At 43.5% G+C, this 18,069-nt stretch overlaps 2 protein-coding genes across 2 annotated transcripts; both read left to right on the top strand.

The window, feature by feature from the left end:
* The first annotated feature begins 226 nt into the window (after positions 1-226).
* On the top strand, positions 227-12,599 carry LOC120672908 (probable pre-mRNA-splicing factor ATP-dependent RNA helicase DEAH9). Its single transcript, XM_039953524.1, has 22 exons — positions 227-328; positions 1,034-1,108; positions 1,751-1,837; positions 2,018-2,097; positions 2,813-2,882; positions 2,980-3,065; positions 3,501-3,570; positions 3,651-3,746; positions 4,577-4,682; positions 6,340-6,386; positions 6,481-6,564; positions 6,642-6,695; positions 7,288-7,388; positions 7,674-7,764; positions 8,314-8,478; positions 9,563-9,662; positions 9,743-9,813; positions 10,350-10,448; positions 10,580-10,666; positions 11,159-11,212; positions 12,179-12,258; positions 12,338-12,599. Exons 1-22 carry the CDS (start codon positions 227-229, stop codon positions 12,483-12,485), a joined length of 1,953 nt encoding a protein of 650 aa, XP_039809458.1. The 3' UTR covers positions 12,486-12,599.
* Positions 12,600-13,654: 1,055 nt separating this feature from the next.
* LOC120672907 lies at positions 13,655-14,587 on the top strand. Its single transcript, XM_039953523.1, has one exon. The coding sequence runs from the start codon at positions 13,655-13,657 to the stop codon at positions 14,585-14,587; it is 933 nt and encodes a 310-aa protein (XP_039809457.1).
* Positions 14,588-18,069: the final 3,482 nt, after the last annotated feature.

Below are 18,069 nucleotides of genomic sequence, written 5' to 3'. Positions count from 1 at the left end.
TCCCGTCAAGTAGCGTGGGACCTTCGTGGCTGTGGCCGCCTCTTGCAAATCTTGCTTGCTGAAAATCCTTTGTTGTATCTTCTTATATTGCTGTACAAAGTTGAGTACCGAGTTCTTTGGGTTGACATAGCGCTTCAGGACAGCATTGAAGCCTTCACTCCGTGCTGTTGTTTGGAGAAAGGGAAAGAAACAATGCATGAAATACGCAGGGATCCAACAATATCTCATGTCATACAAATATTGGAATCTCTCATTATTTGTTATGGAATACGCCGCCACCATCGTCGTCGGCGAGACAGGCAGCGGCAAGTCCACACAGATCCCTCAGGTTCTTTCGCGAGTGGTCTTTAATTTTTTATCGAACGCCTCGGGGTGTGTAGGATAATTGGATAACATTTTTGTGATACGCCTTCCCACTAGGCGTTCAGTCGAACAGCTGGTGCAGGTTAGCCGGTTCACCCCACAAGCGTCAAATGCTACTCGATGTGGGAACATTCTTAGGGTCGTTTAAAGTGATGAGGTCCCAGCAACGTCTACACAACATATTTGTGACAATTCTGTTCCAAATTCCCAAACATCTTGTGTGGGAGATTGGCATACGCCGCGTGATATGGTTCTGCATTTGGTTCATGCCCCCATGCAGTGTTTACCAGCTACCATTGTATCTGTTCTAGTTCTAGCTACCATTGTTGCAGTTGGTGAGAGCCTGCATCTGCTGTTGTTGTAATAATGTCTGTGGTTTTCTAAATTGTTGTCAAAAAGCGACTGACTCTGAATCTAGTAAGCTTCTTCAGATTCCAGGTGCTAACTGTGCATAGTCGTAAGAACTGTACATATCCACATCAAAACTATATCTTGTAGTGAACTTGAACGGTAGTTTACACTCACCTGGATTAGAAATAAGCTAAAAGGCAGGAAAAGAAGCAAACATGAACCAGAGAGAAACAAGAACTCTGAAGCACAACAGTAATCTGCATATATTTGTGGCTTTCTTCCTATGTTTCATCACTAACTTCATTGTACTTTAAATCAGTACCTTAAGGAGGCTGGTTGGGCTGATGGTGGTCGACTTATTGGATGCACTCAGCCCAGGCGATTGGCTGTGCAGGTATCAAGTGCTTTTTAAGCTTCATTTAGTTGTGCTTGTGCAAACTATTTATTCAAAACCAGGCACTTTTCTTTTATCCTCTGATGCCCCAGTCTTGCTCATTTGCACATTCTTCTGGCGGCTAATACTTCCAACTGTGTTGTACTTGGGCCTTAGTGTGGCACTTCCACTAAGAATACCTGCCGAGCAGAATTTTTGTGATCAGGTTTACGGTTTACCATGTCCTGATTCTGCAATTACTCATCAAACATCCATGGTCTGGATAAACATTTTAGTATTCGATGTCCGAACCTTTTACTTATAGTTATTTCCCCTTGAACATTATTTGCTGAATAGTATTTCAACTTTTGAGTATATCCTGTTAACATGATGCCTACTGAAGAAATACTCTACTTACCGATTCAGCACTGGGAACTACTATGCTGAAAATGTATTCATCTGGTCTTAGTTTCCTTAGAACCCACTCTAGAGCAATCAATTTGAAGAATATTATTATTGACTTGCATGATGGATGCTAACTGCAAATTTAACTAGTCTGACACACTGTTATCACATAGTATTCCTGTTATGTATGCAGAAGTTTCTCATTTCCTTTTTTCTTCGTAACATTGCTATTTCAACTCATCCTAGTAATTTGAACAGACGGTTGCATCAAGGGTAGCTGAAGTAGGCATGAAACTTGGAGAAGAAGTTGGTTATACAATCCAATTTGAAGATCAAACAAATCCGGTATCATTGATTTTTGCTCGTTGCATTAGTTTTGTTTATATGAAGCCGGCATATGAAACACATTAACATGCCTACAGTTTTGATTTTTGATTTGAGTACTAATTTGGGTGTCAAAGCAGAATACTCAAATATATTGATGTTCTTGTCTATTAATCTGCTTATGCCCACCTGGTTTCCCAGGGTATGACCATGATAAAATTTCTCACAGATGGGGTATTGATTAGAGAAATGATGGAAGATCCTCTTCTTACCAAATATAGGTATGTTTGTAAGCTTGAAGCCTCAATAGCTTACTGTCTTTGTGATCATCACTCAACCATGTCTGATCTAATTGTACACGTGACTCTCTTTGATGCCCTAAATATATATTGGCTGGCTCATAATGGTGTACACCCTCCATCCACTTTTGATAGCTATATTTCACCTTGACACAATGACCAAGAAAAATAACCTTACTTATCATATAATAAATGCAACACAGATTTTTTTGTTGGTCCTCCAATATTTTAATTGGGAACTCCTCGTTGCTAGTGTTATTTATTGACATAGCCCATGCCAATTGCAAATATAGCTATCATTTTTGAACATTTAAGTTTTTGAAATATATCTATCAAAAGTGGATGGAGGGAGTAAAATTAATTTTCTATTGGGAGAAAATCCATTAATAATTACTTCACAAATTTAAGTCCATCGAGGTTTTTCCTAAGTCATTTTTTAAAAAGTCTGACTAGCAGTATGTATAAAAATATGTTATCTCAAATGACAAGAGTTATAATTATAAAAGTAATTTTTATATTAATGCCAATTTATATAAAATTTTATATATAGATGGTCAGAGTTAAAATTGTATGACTTAGAACAAACCTAGATGAACTTATATTTGTGAAACAAGGCATTATCTACTTTGTTGCCTTGGAGGGTTCCATGCCAACTCTCTTTGTTCTCATATTGATCCACATTTTTCTGTTCTATTAGTGTAATTATGGTGGATGAAGCTCATGAAAGATCCATCTCAACCGACATGTTGCTGGGACTCCTGAAAATGGTTAGCATCTCTTGAATACAGAGTTGGCTTTCTCTTAATGTATGGAAATAATATTTTTATTTCCCACAATGGCTGTATGTTTACATGGATAAATCAGATTCAGCGTCGCCGGCCCGAGCTGCGTCTGATCATCTCCTCTGCAACAATCGAAGCAAGATCAATGTCAACTTTCTTCAACATTAGGTCAATCCTTATCAAGAATTTTCATTTCTTCCTGGCTGGATGTTGTTGTTTTTGCGTATAACCTGCCAAGTGAAACGAGCAAATTGCCTATCCAAGTTGTTGATAATCGTAAGTTTTTCCTCAATAATTCCCATGGAACTAAGCTATACGCAATCTGTGGATCCAGGATACATGGCATAAATAAGCGTACTGGTATCAGTAGGAATCTCATGCAATGTGGCTTGTTCACTGTTTGTTTGTTTTAATGAAAAAGATAAAGTTCTTGCCATGGTGAATCCACCGAGAATCCTATTTATCAATTGCATCCAATTGTAACTCTGATGCATCGGTGACTGGTGTTGAAACATCGTTTATGTCCATCACATGCAGCGACACACTCCTTTTCTGCTAACAAGTTAGTGTGATCCTGATCTTTGTATTTGATTTCACACACAGGCGGAAGAATTCCTTGCTCGGGTCTTCTGATGATTTGCCCAACCCAGAACCTGCTATACTTTCTGTTGAAGTATGTTCTCCTTTTGAGATGAGATACACATAGGAGAATGTGAACCCTTTTATTAATAAAGACATAATTTGTCTCTACAGGGTAAAGGATACACCGTGGAAATTCATTATGTTGAAGAACCTGTCTCAGACTACTTACGGGCTGCTGTGAATACTGTACTTCTTATTCATGAAAAGGTTATTCGCTTCTTGCTGTTTAACGAAAATTATATTTAATTTGGCTATTATGCTTCCTAGTGTCATACTTTTGATGATTTGCGACTTCAGTTTCCTTTGTTTCCTAGATTTTATTTGATTTGTTTGGTAGTTTATTTATTTCTATTCTATTAGGCTGCTGTTTTTCAACTTAACAAAACAAAGGTCAAGCTTTTTCACATTTGTTTTAGATCTTAGATGAAACTCTGAACCTAACATAAACTTTACAGGTGATGTAGTGCTTTTCAACTGCATTACTATAACTAGTGTTGTTTGCAATCACATGCTCGTCTTAAAGCATTGGCACTCAAGTTATAACCTGACTGCTACAATAAACATATATTCCTGCTACAAAGTTCATAAGATATAAACATCTAATAAAGCACTGCTTGTGATTAAAAGATAAAAAAGGGCATACACAGTGTGGAATTTCCCACGCAAAGTGTTTTCTGGTATTAAAAGATAACTTGTCGAAATAATTCTGGGTGAAGCAATTTTAGAAAAGAAAGGAAAGACTGGTTTCTTATTCTTGTAATTAACATCTGTCTAATTTAATTATTTACCTAACATAAAAGGTCTGGCCAGCCACCCTCTCATCAGCTATGAGGTTACACTGTCAGGCAAAGTAATTAATGAAAGTCTTAAGCAATGCCATTGTAGCACAGATAAACCATCATGGTTTCCTGATCCCTTTTTACAGTTTTTTAGTTTCCGAAGTATATAAGGAGCTGCTATCTTTCCATGTTATAGTGCTGATAAAGCTCCGGTTAATCTAATAGCATTGCTTTGTCTTCACTTAGTTTTTTTTTCAGGAATCACCAGGGGATATCTTGGTATTCTTAACTGGTCAGGATGACATAGACGCTGCTGTTAAGTTGCTGAATGAAGAAATTCAGCACCTCGGAAGACACTATTTGGGTAATTTATTCTCTCCGGTCTCCGCATCATAGAAAATATTGACCTAATAGGTTATAATACTACTAATCATGACCAGGGAATGATGTTCTGGTACTGAATGTGCGGTAGTTACATGCTTACGTAGAAGGGATTGATATTGCAGTTGGTAAGAGGGAGGCTTTGGGCCTGTCTCTTGCCACCTACCTCCCTCATGGTTTGGATGTGATTCCAGAATTTGGGCCGCACATGAAAGGGGGGGGGGGGGTGAGTTTTTTTCTACTACTTGATTAAGGATATAGATCTGGCAGCCTTGATAGGTCAGCCATAAGAAATGAGGCTAACAAACTGGATCTTTAGGAATTATAACACTAATATGACCATGAACCAAGTTGCCAAATTAGTTAATGGTAAGGGCACAGCCTCTTCATGGCCCAGTCCACGCCATTCTGAGGGGCTAAGAGGCTTGCTGCCTTAAGCCGCGAGATGGGCATGGTGCAGGACTAGGAGCTGGTGTGTTTGTGGTCTGGTCCCGCCCGGGGGGGGGGGGGGGGGGGGGGGTATGTAATAGTCTTTTCCTAGAAATGTACGTTCCTCGCTCTGGTCCAAGTGTGGAATATTTTTGTAATTGGACCGCTCTTTCTCTCTTAATATAAGGGAAATTTGTCCACAGGACACTGCGAAAGTATGATTTTGTGTAGAACACACCACCAAAGTCGATTTTGTTTCCAGCACACTGCGAAAGCACCATTTGGTCTACCACACATTGCATCCCATAAACTATTCATTTTCAGCTGAGAGGTTAGATAAAAGGACTGTTTTACCCTTTGCTGGAGCCTACTTATCATCTTCCCCACATCTCTTCTTCTCTCTTCCACACCGTCCTTTGTCTGCTGCGCATCTCCCATTCCATCTCCTCTCTCCATGATGGTTTGGAGATAATGTGCTTGCATGCAGCATGCTAGCCGGCACCTGGCGCCGCACTAGCACATCTCTTGCAGCACCAGCCGTGAGCAGCTCGCACGGGCAGCACGATGCATCAGCAATCGTGGGGCTCGTGCGGGTAGTGTCGGCGCAGCTCGCGCCGAGGCATAGGCGGGCAGAGACGGCGGGTAGCGCGACACATAGCGAAGTATATATAGGCAGGTAGCGATGGCATGGAGCTCAAGCGGCACAACTCGCAGCTGCTTGAGCGAGCAGCAGAGGGAACAGAGCAGAAGCTCTGCCAGCTCTTGAGGTTGGGAAACAGGAGATAAACATTAAATATAATGGCTGGGGGATGAGAAGATACAGAAGAGAGAAGATAAGGGGAGCTGCAACGAAGGGTAAACTTGTCTATTTATCGATCTCCTTATCAGATATAGTTATTTTATTTGATGTTGTGTGTTACAAACCAAATAGCATTTTCACAGTGTGCTGGAAACAAAATTGACTTTGACGATGTGTTCTGCACAAGACCGTGCTTTCGCAGTGTGCTGTGGATAAATTTCCCATAATACAAAGATGTGCAGCTCTCCTGCGTGTTTGAGAAAAAAAAATGGCCCGGTCCACACCCAGTCTGAGCCCGCAACTGGTATTTGAGTCCCCACATGGCTCTGGGGCAAGTCTACTTGTCAAATTGCATTCTGCTTGCAGTTGTAAATTTTGGTTTATAATGCATCCAGATTGCTTCAACTTTCAGACTTGCTGATTTTGCCCTTGTACTCTGGCCTTCCGCGTGGAGATCAAGTAAGTAATTCGCATTAGTTTTAGCAATAAGCGATGCTCCAATTGGCACCACTCCATCTCCAAGTTGACTGTCTATTTGTCTTTTGCTTTCTAGGATCTCATTTTCGCTCCTACTTCAAAAGGAAAAAGAAAAGTTGTGTTATCAACCAACATTGCCGAGACGTCGTTGACTTTGGAGGTACTGCATGTGCATGGTTAGGATAGCAAATACCAGTTGATTGTAAATGTATTATTGATTCTGTGTCCGTTTGGCAGGGTGTGGTGTATGTTGTTGATAGCGGATTTTCCAGGCAGAAGTGTTATAATCCGGTACTTTACATTTATATTTTCTATGACAAATAGTTCATCATTTCTTCTCAACTTGACTTTAGCACTGACTCTGCCTGTCATAGATATACCTTTACTTTTATTCCCTTTTCATTGAATATTTGAAGTGAACATGCCTACTAGTGCAATAACCTTCAGATTCTAACTTTTTATATGCTCAATACTTGGTATGCAAGCATGAGAATTCTTGGATTTTAAATCCAGTAGCTAATCAATATCTGTAAAGCCATTCCTCATGAGTAAATTCAGGCCCCTTCTCTTGTTTTCTAGAGTTATAGTTTTCCTTGTAAAAGATACTATGGTGCTGTTAATGAATACTTCTATGCTTCACCCTTTCAATAGGAGTTATGTAGCTAGGATCAATCGACTCTAAAACAGAAAACACCTCATATTCTGAAAAGCTATTTATTGCGCACCTTTGTGTTACTCATTCTCAATATTTCTCCTCACCTCTTTTGAAGGTTGGTTAGATCCGACAATTAAAAAAAAAAGAGAGATTTTATTGGTTGGGTGTAGACTCTTAATATTTGTTGGGAGTCTTTTTTTGTGACACTGCATCTAATTTTGGGCTTAGATTTCTGACATCGAGAGTTTAGTTGTTACACCAATATCCAAGGCCTCTGCAAGACAACGAGCAGGCAGAGCTGGAAGGGTGCGGCCTGGGAAGTGCTTTAGGTAGGTCAGATGTTTTGTTATGGAAATATTATTATTATTTTTGTTAATACAAACCATGATGTTGATTTATGGTTCTCATCTGATGGCAATCATGTGCTGGTGTAATTTCATCAATACCGATTTTGAACATATTTTGCTGATGTAGAAGTTAAAACATTAAAAATCATATAAATATTTTCAAGTAAATGACCTACAGTATGTGGTACACTTTCTCATTGAGTTAGATTTTCACTATCTTTGACTCTTTGTACATCTCTTAATTTTGGTACTTGATATCTCCTGCAGGCTTTATACAGAGGAATATTATCTTAATGAAATGCAGTCAGAAGGAATTCCAGAAATGCAAAGGTCCAACTTGGTCTCCTGCATCATACAGGTAACTTGGTTTATCTCATTATCTGTATCCTCATTCTTTTAGTTATATTGTATATAATATATATACTGCACAGTGATGTTTTTGTGCACCGTACCTTTCATTACTTATGTAGTATGTGGCTCTATAAAAGACATGGATTGCATGTAGTATTGTTCCATTTCTTTTGTATAAATGTGCTAATATGCTATTACACAAAGATTATGGTTGAATCTGTTGCATGTAACCAAATAAATTCCAACAAAAACGAAATGCACACCATAGAGAACCACTCTCTCTCGCTCTCTCTCTCTCTCTCTCTCTCTCTCTCTCTCTCTCTCTCTCTTGGAAAGTTTAGATTGAAGCATGACGCAAATTATTGAAGTTGCTGTTGGTTTCTTAACAGAAGATAAGGCAACAACTATTAATTGTTAAGCATATAGCTATCATGGTGACCAACTGTCTCATGTGTGTGTGCCTATCCTTCAAATAAACTGTATGGCTTTGTAAATAATTTCCTTCTCACTGAAGTTCACAAATATAATTCATTGCTATCAACTTCCATGGTGGCAGTTAAAAGCCCTAGGCATAGACAACATTCTTGGCTTTGATTGGCCAGCTTCTCCATCTCCAGAGGCAATGATTCGGGCTCTTGAAGTTCTATTCTCCCTAGGAATCCTTGATGAAGATGCCAAATTAACAGTACCCATTGGTTTCCAAGTTGCTGAGATCCCTCTGGTATGTGCAGCTTAGCACTTTTCCTGCTGATAACTCCATGTGTAAGGGAATGTTCTGAACCTTCTATAATATGATTATGGAATAGTTACTTTGGCAGGTCCTGATTGCCATAATATCCTGGCAATCCTGCCACGGCAACTGTGTCAAGTCTGCTTATTCTTGGGTTTGGGTTTAGCGAATCTAAAGCACTTCCACCAACTGGTATCATTTGTGGACTACTAGTCTTTGAGTTTCAGAGTTACTCATGTATTTCTAGAAAAACGAATACATAGGACCCTAAAAATCCCACAAGGAAAACCCTAAAGTCAATTAAATCGTGGTCAATGTGCTCTAGGGTGGTCAAACTTTTATCTGACTGTTCCCTCCTGGAAATTTCAACTATGTTTGATACTTTGATGGTTACTGCAGTAGCACAATAATTTGGGTACTAAAAAGGCTAATCTGGCTGTTAAACAGATGTTACAATACATGTGGTTAATCGAAAACCTCTTAGGAAGTAATCAGAATGCTGTTAGATCTCACAGATATATTTATTTAGCAGGATAAAGTGATTGTGTGTTATATGAATTCTTTTATTTGGAATGAAAGATTTCAAAGGAAAACAAGGCCTATACTAAATTACTAATATTAAGGTCATTGCTTGCAAAGAAAAATGATGAGAAAAATATTTTGAAATAAAAACAGGGACATGCGTTTTTCTTTCACTTGTTATTTCAGCATAATGCTTTTCAGGTTGTTGCTTATATATGTTTGCCTGGCAGACTGCCAGTTAAGCTCTGTTAACAAATATGCTGTGTAGTGTGAAGTATGTGATGCAGGCATGCATCCAATAGTGACATGATTTACTTTGTGGCTAAGCTTTTTGAGCAACTGTTGTTGTATAGTTTTTTTTCCAAATGACACTTCTAATGTTTTAATTATTTACTTACCTGCTGAACTTGACCAGCAACATTCTGAAATTGGCCATTTTTATGTGTTTTGACGCTTGCCTTTTCAGTTTGCTCTTTTATTCTTACAATTGTGCTGAAGAACATTCTCTGCCCAAGTTGACATGTTAATATGTACAGTAACATTTTTCTTGCAGGACCCCATGATTTCAAAAATGATCTTGTCAGCAAATGATTTTGGATGCTCTGATGAGATATTGACCATAGCATCATTTCTATCTGTTCAAGTTAGAATTTGTATCTCAGATACTTTTTTTTTCCTTTTCTTGTGCTATTTTAATCTTGTTATTTTTCTGATACCTATTGGTTTATGCAAGCCGTGTGGGTTTCTGTGAGGGGAGTGAAAAAGGAATTTGATGAAGCCAAGCTTCGATTTGCTGCTGCTGAGGTTTGCAGAATCAACTTGCCACATTTCTATTGTTTATTAGTCAGGAACATGATGTCACTTAGCTGTTAGTATTGACACTTATATTGGTGCTCTGCTTACTGAGGTCAAGTACCATGGGACACCCATTGATGACAGTAAAGGAATATTAGAGCATAAAAATATGTTTGACATTCATCTACTTATTCCTAATTGCTTTTCTAATTTAGAGACGCGCTTTCCTTTTGACATTTGAGCAAAATCCTCAATTTATTACGCTGCTTAAAGCGTGTGTCTTTTCTGATGCTTTATTTGCACTGATGCAGTGGGATCAGCAAGCTGATACTGGTAATAGGTTGATTGCTCCTTATTAGAATTTGGATAAGTCATTTTTTTCTTCTATCGCAGAAGTTGGATTTCAGATTAGCGTCATTGCTAGCGTATCCATATTTTTTAGAGTGCTTTTCGACGTGCATGTCATAGAAATATGTACTTTGTCTGTATTTGCTCTTGGTGGTTGATCATATTTTCTTATGTCTTGAATGTATGTTCTACCACAGGGAGATCATGTAACATTTCTGAATATATACAAAGGATTTCACCAGTCTGGAAAATCTAGCCAATGGTGTTACAAGAACTTTTTGAATTTCCAAGCATTGGTATGTATTCACTACATAAGGTTATGATTTTTTTTAAATTAGGAATCTGCACTATCCACAGCTATGCTGTTCTCCCATTGTTCTAAGTGTGTGCACACGTTTTCAATACATCTTTCTTCTCATTGCCGCAGAAGAAAGTCGTTGAAATTAGGGGCCAGCTTCTCAGGATAGTGAAGGGTTTTGGAATACCGCTGAAATCATGTGACAGAGATATGCAGGTATGATGAACTTCGAACTAGTTTTGGCACCATTATTTTGTGCATATTAGGTCTAAGTTATTCCACCCAGCACGACCTTGCTACCCTGTGGCCGGTCTTCCTTTGACTGCTGAGGTCATCCTCTCACCCTAGGCCAGCAATCAGGACAGTTATGTCACCGAGGTGGCATCCAACACACCTGTTTGACCCTAGGCTCTGAGTAATGAAGCACTGTTCAAATAGCCAAACTCAGAGGATATATGTATATATTGGTTAAGGGACATGCCTAGTGCAATCATCATTATACTAGCTCATATTTTCTTTCCTACTGCCCGTTTTCTATCTTTTACAATATATATAGAACATGTTATTTTTGGCATCAACTTTTACACATTCCTCTCACTGTTATGCTTATCTGAAGTGCTTTTAATTGTACCCTAATGTATTCTTTGTTAGCTATAACAAATACCCATGTGCTTGTGCTTACTGCATTACTATCCTGATATTTTGCAGGCAGTTAGAAAGGCCATTATTGCCGGTTCATTTGCTAATGCATGTCATCTGGAGGTATTTTCTCTATTTAATCAATGTGGTCTTATCTATTACATTACCAAGCAGATTGGATGGTCTCTAATATATCTAACTTTCTGTGAAAGTTAAGTTTATTTCTCAATCCCCACAAACATCTAGTATATGATTTGGGCCTGTAAATCTTTATCCCTGCATCAGTGAACTGACAGCAACTTGCCAATCTGATTGAGAAAACATTCCAAAGGAGATTTGGTCAATCTAGACAGGCCCATTGATTGGGAATGAATTTCACCTAAGTCAGCTGGGGCTTTGCTGAGCTGACCGGCCTAGCTAACCTGTCTCAAGTTGAACAGTGTGTTTCTTCAGCTCCCCCTGCCCACACCATGTCTCTATCTGATGTTTGTGATTCTTTTTCTTTGTACATGTGGTTATATGTTTGCCCTAAAGTTGATCTCTTAGCTGACCAAATGCTGTATATGTATGGGGCAACACATTCTCCAGTTACACTTTCACCTTCTCGGTTGCTTACCACAAAAAGGTCGACCTGTGCTGAAACTCGCACACAAGGTGGGGTCTGGGTAAGGGAATTCCTAGGCAGCCTTTCCCTTGCTTATTTTGTGAGGAGGCTGATCATAATCCAGCCTCCCTGGTTGCTTACCGTAGCCCGAACAAAAGAAAGAAAAAAAATGCAACATTCCCATTTATATCTGATATCTTGAAAGTATCATCCGTACCCGCATGACACTCGAGTATGCTGGTTTTGCTGTGCATATGCATGTCGTTGAGATTTCAGAAGGTTCTTCTTTATTCTGCCACCAAAATTTAGTTAGCTGCTGTCTGTTGGACATTGCAATAATATGAGTCATATTAAATTCTTCTGTAGTTAGCATGCTGTTCCACATTTGTTCTCCATTTATCCCAGAGAGCAGTTTATAAACAGCATGCATCTAAGTAACTCGCGTTTAATTTTCAGTGACCCTAATGGCTCTCTCTGTTATATAGGAATACAGCCAAAATGGAATGTATAAGACGATTAGGACATCACAAGAAGTGTACATTCATCCATCTTCAGTTCTCTTTAGGTGAGCTCAGTAATAATTTTTATATTTCGTGAACTTTTTTTTCAACTATACCTTTCATGACACCTTTGTCGCATTTTAGGGTCAATCCAAAGTGGGTTGTTTACCAGTCTCTTGTTTCAACCGACAAGCACTACATGCGGAATGTTATTGCCATTGAACCGTCATGGCTTACAGAAGCTGCACCACATTTTTATCAGTTCCGAACACCCAATCCAGCTCTCCACTAACTTAACTCTGGTAATTTATTTTGGTTAGTAGATTGTCTTTTCCTTCCATTCAACAATGGTGTGAAGTTTTAACAATGACTTAATGGACTCAAGGTGTTTACACCTTTTTCCCCAGTTGCTTATCAGCTAAGGTTGGATACAAAACCACCAGTTTTATTAGTTCAGCTTGGTGCAATTATGTACCAGAATGGCTTGCTTTACTAAAAGCACGAGCTTTAACAGTAATCAATTGGGGGTCCAGAGTGTATTGCTGTCAGAGTATTTGCTTGATTACTGGCTGATCTGTGCGGACACTAATTTATAGAACAGTGCTACACTTTGTTTTGTTTTCTGAGCTTTACTTTCTGAGCCGCAAACTTTTACTAATGCAAACAATATCCCCAACACTTGTGGCGTTATCCTACTCCAGTAATTATGGGACATTGCTAAGGTAAAACATGCCTTGTTAGAATCATTCTTATCAGTTTACATGTTTATCCTACTTGGAATTTGATAGTTGTAAGTATTAGAGATATGTATAGCTGTAGGCTTTTATTGCATTTATTGGCCATTCATGTATACAGATTCTCTACCATGTATACTCAAGCCCATTGGCTATATATATCAGTGACCCCCCTGATTGGGTGTGTGGTGCTCCCCTTTCTTTGTCTCTCTACATGGGCCGTGTTTGGTTTTTTTCCTGGAATTACTGTAGCACACTTTGACCGCTAATTTAGAGTATCAAATGAAGTCTAATTACAAAACCACCTCCACAACCCCCCGTGTAAATCGCGAGACGAATCTAACGAGGCCTTTGACGCGCGATTCGAGGATGGTTACTGTAGCATCACTGTAGCAAATCATCGATTAATTCCCGTCATTAGATTCGTCTCGAAAAGTTACACTCACCCCAAAAAGGTTTTGCAAATAGACTTCATTTAGTACTCCATGCGGACGTTCGTCTTTTTGTGTAAACTTGATTTGATGGTTTACCAAACATGGCCATGGTATCAAGAGACCAGTTTGAAATTCCAATTCACCCTCTTTTTCCGCTGCCTTCAACCTCTCCACTCTGATCTGCACCGTGTGCTCCTGCATGGCGCAGCCACACCCCACAGCCGTGCTGCATCCCTGCTGCACGCCTGCTCCGTGCATTCCAGCGCGGCGCAGCCACCACACCACCTCGGTCCATGGCTGGAACAGAGGCCCTCGGCGCCAACGGCAGCATACCTGCTGCGGCGAACGGCAGCATGCCTGCCGCTGGGAACGGCAGCATGCCTGCCGCCAGCGACGTCAACGTCCACGACGTCGTCCCGCCTGCGCCACCTCTGATCGTCCACCCCTACGCCACCGTTTCTGTCAAAGCCCATGTCCCGGTGACCTTGGAGATGAAGAACTCCAACTACACCAAGTGGGCATCCCTCTTCAAGTCGATGTGCGGCAAATTCGGCCTCAAATCGCACATTGACGGATCTTCCCCTCCACGCCCCGAGGATCCTCAATGGGATCAAGCAGACTGCTGCGTGCGGATGTGGATCTACGGCTCCGTTGATGACTCCGTCCTCGACCTCGCCATGGAAGGCGACGACCAGACAACGCGCGCCCTCTGGTCGGCGATTGAGCGCCTCTTCCGCGGCAACAAGGAGTCGCGGGCGATCTTCCTTTCGCACGAGTTCCACTCCATCAAGCAAGGCGACTCCATCTCTGACTACGCCAAGCGGATGAAGAAAGCCGCTGACTCCCTCCGCGACGTTGGCCATGGCGTCCCCGAGTCGCAGCTCATGCTCAACCTCCTCGGCGGCGTCAATGAGCGCTTCACCAACACCGCGGACGACATCGCCAACTCCGCTGTCCTCCCCGACTTCGCGCGCGCCCACGACATGCTGGCCCTCAAGGAGCTTCGGCTCGCCAATGGGGATCGTGTCGCAGCTGGGACCGCCCTCGTCGCCAGCGCCTCGGGATGCACCTCCCCGGGCGGGTGCCGCTCGTCCTCTTCTGGCGCCGCGCACGGCGGATCTGGCGGTCGCTCCGGCGAGCAGAAGAAAGGAGGAGGGGGCGGCAGCGGCTACTCGGGCGGAGGGAAGATAGGGCAAACGCCGTGGCCAGCAGGCTGGTTACCCTAACCAGCAACAGGCCGGCGGTGCCCCATGGCAGGTCATGGGCCAGCAGCGCCCTGGCGGCCCAATGATATGTTTCCTGTGGCCCACTCAGTTCCCTGGACAGGGGCCCATCTGGCGCTGGGAGTTGGCGTCCAGGCAGCCAGGGCCTCCTTGGCGCTTCTCTGCAGGCCCAGACTGCCTTTGCGCCGCTCCAAGTCTCACTAGCAGCCCAGGGATGGGACCAGGCAGGTCTGGTCGCAGCCCTCAACCAGATGGCCCTCCAGAACACCAATCCCTGGGTTGTGGACTCCGGCGCATCGACACACATAACATCCACGGATGGTATACTACACACTCGCCTCCCTCCCTCTCACTCCTTCATCACTGTTGGGAATGGTCATAATCTGCCAGTTTCTTGTCGTGGCACCTCCTCCTTAGACACCAGTGCGTCACAATTCACCTTGAATAATGTTCTAGTTGTTCCGTCTCTAGTTCAGAACCTTCTTTCTGTTCGTCAATTTACATGTGACAACAATTGTTCTATCGAATTTGACGCACTTGGCTTTTCTGTCAAGGATATCCCGACCAGACGCGTGATGCTTCGCTGCAATAGCTCTGGCGATCTCTACACCATCACACCAGATGCAGCTACCGCCACTGCCCACGCCAACCTCGTCGTCTCATCCACCATATGGCACCATCGCTCGGCCACCCTGGACATGCCACGATCGACATTCTTAGAAATAATTCTTATATTTCTTGTAATAAAGTCGGTCATAAACTCTGTCATTCTTGCCAGTTAGGGAAACACGTTCGGCTCCCTTTTTCAAGTTCTACTTCCTATAGTACAGCTCCCTTTGAAATTGCTCACTGTGATGTTTGGACGTCCCTGTTGCGAGTATATCGGGTTCTCGGTATTACTTGGTCATCCTCGACGACTTCTCACATTTCTATTGGACATTCCCTCTAGCTCACAAGTCCGAAGTTCACAAACACATTACTCATTTTTGCAACTTCGTCCAAACACAGTTCGGTCTTTCCGTTAAGAGCATTCAAGCAGATAATGGGACTGAGTTCGTTAACCGCACTCTCACGGACCTCTTTTCCGCTCACGGGATTCACCTACGTCTCTCATGCCCATACACTTCGCCTCAAAACGGCAAGGCTGAACGCATCCTTCGCACTTTGAACAATATTTGCCGCACCCTCCTCACCCACGCACACATGCCAGCCTCCTACTGGGCTGAAGCCCTTGCTACGGCCACATATCTTCTTAATAGAAGACCCTGCTCTGCTGTGCACAACAGCATTCCATACAATATCCTTTACCAAGCAACTCCCGATTACAGCCATCTTAGGGTCTTCGGATGCCTCTGTTACCCTAACATGTCCTCCACTTCACAACACAAACTTGCCCCTCGCTCCACAGCCTGTGTCTTCCTCGGATATCCTTCCTCCCACAAAGGATACCGATGTTTAGACCTCTCCACGCGATGCATAATTATTTCTCGCCACGTTGTGTTCGATGAGTCATGTTTTCCTTTTTCGTCCACACGATCTGACCCTCTGTCCAGCTTGGATTTTCTTCTCGCTGAGCATGCTGAGCCGGTACCTCGCCGTACTGCAGCAGCAGCAACCCCATACACGGTCGTTCTGTCGTCCAGCGACGTCGAGCAGACGCGTTCTACTCCTGCAGGTCTGGATGACGACTTCGACGACCCGGCAGTCTTGCTGTGTGGGCCTGTCCTGGCAGCACCGGACCGCCCCTCTTCTGCTGCGCCCAGGAGCATCCCAGCAGCAGCCGCGCAGGTCCCTGCGCCTGCTGCTTCAGCTGCACATGCGCCAGCAACTCCTGCAGCTTCACCGCAAGCTGTTGCACATGCGCCTGCAGCAGCTCCGCCTCCTCCAGGACGGCTCATCCAGCACGTCTACAGCAGGAGGCCGCGGCCTCCCCCAGCTACACCAACACCATCCCCTGCACAGGCGCCAGCTTCTTCACCTCAGGCGTCTGCACAGGTCCCTCCGCCGCCTCGTCGCCCTGTGACTCGGTCACAAACAGGGATGCTTCGTACAGTTCATCCAATGAACCTGTCTGCCACACACTCTTTGATATCGCCGATCCCGACGAACTACCAGAGTGGGTTGGCTGACCCGAACTGGCGAGCTGCCATGGCAGACGAGTACAAGGCGCTCATCAACAATGGCACCTGGCGCCTTGTTCCACGACCACCAGGCGCCAACATCGTGATGGGGGAGTGGATTTTTAAACATAAATTCCACTCGGACGGCTCCCTGGCTCGTCACAAAGCCCGCTGGGTGGTCCGCGGCTTCTCCTAGCAGCACGGCATCAACTATGACGAGACCTTCAGTCCGGTTGTCAAACCAGCGATGATACGTGTCGTCCTCAGCATCGCCGCCTCTCACTCCTGGCTGATCCATCAGCTCAATGTGAAGAACGCATTTCTTCACGGTCACTTGGAGGAGATTGTCTACTGCCAGCAGCCACCTGGCTTTGTCGACCCCGCCAATCCTGATCACGTTTGCCTGTTGCAGTGCTCATTATATGGGCTAAAGAAGGCGCCACGAGCATGGTACTAGCATTTTGCCACCTTCATACGGCATCTCGGCTTCACGGCTTCAGCATCCGACACCTCTCTCTTTGTTTACAAAGAGGGTGATCGTGTCGCGTACCTCCTCCTCTTCGTCGACGACATCATCCTCACGGCTTCTTTGACAGACCTCCTCCACCACATCATCCAGCTACTACACTCCGAGTTCGCTATGACTGACCTCGGGGACCTCCACCACTTCCTCGGGATCTCCGTCACGCGTTCTCCTGACGGACTCTTCTTGTCTCAGCGCCAGTACGCCCTGGATCTCCTCCTGCGCGCCGGCATGGCCGAGTGTCACTCCACGGCGACACCAGTGGACACTCGGGCCAAGCTGTCGGCCTCAGACGGCGCTGCAGTCGAGAACCCCTTGGAGTATCGGAGTCTCGCCGGCGCCCTACAGTACCTAACGCTCACACGACCAGACCTGGCATATGCTGTTCAGCAAGTGTGCCTCTTCAGGCATGATCCTCGCGAGCCTCATCTCACGCTGATCAAGCGCATCTGAAGCATCCCCTCGTAAGAGAAGACTTAAATGTGATACAAAACATCAGTCCCAGGAGGCTGATGCCACATTTATTACATCAGATGGTTCAAAACCGTACAAACCTTGGAGGACACTCGATACAGATAATAATAATAATAATTAACCAGGCTACGACATAACACCAGACCGCGAACCACATAGGGTCTACTACGGGCTCAGAGTACTGCGACAGCGGAGGCATCTCAACAGGGCCGGTTCCACAGGCAAGGTTGGGTGCAGAATGATAACCCTACTCGGCGTCGTCTGGTACGAAGTCCGGGTCTTCTTCTGTAAAAAGTAAGAGTGGGGTGAGTACAAACGTACTCAGCAAGTCCAACCACACCCACGGAGGGGGTTATAACAGAATAATA

Source organism: Panicum virgatum, chromosome 5N (assembly GCF_016808335.1).
Source record: "Panicum virgatum strain AP13 chromosome 5N, P.virgatum_v5, whole genome shotgun sequence".
Classification (NCBI taxonomy): Eukaryota; Viridiplantae; Streptophyta; class Magnoliopsida; order Poales; family Poaceae; genus Panicum; species Panicum virgatum.
Note: the sequence above shows the minus strand (reverse complement) of the source record. Positions and strands in the feature narration are given on the sequence as shown.

Coding starts and splice junctions, on each gene's coding strand:
- LOC120672908 (XM_039953524.1), top strand. CDS start 227: ATGTCATACAAATATTGGAATCTCTCATTATTTGTTATGGAATACGCC. Junction 4,683..6,339: donor CCTCGGAAGACACTATTTGG/GTAATTTATTCT, acceptor TTCAACTTTCAG/ACTTGCTGATTTTGCCCTTG. Junction 9,663..9,742: donor ATCTGTTCAAGTTAGAATTT/GTATCTCAGATA, acceptor GGTTTATGCAAG/CCGTGTGGGTTTCTGTGAGG.
- LOC120672907 (XM_039953523.1), top strand. CDS start 13,655: ATGGCTGGAACAGAGGCCCTCGGCGCCAACGGCAGCATACCTGCTGCG.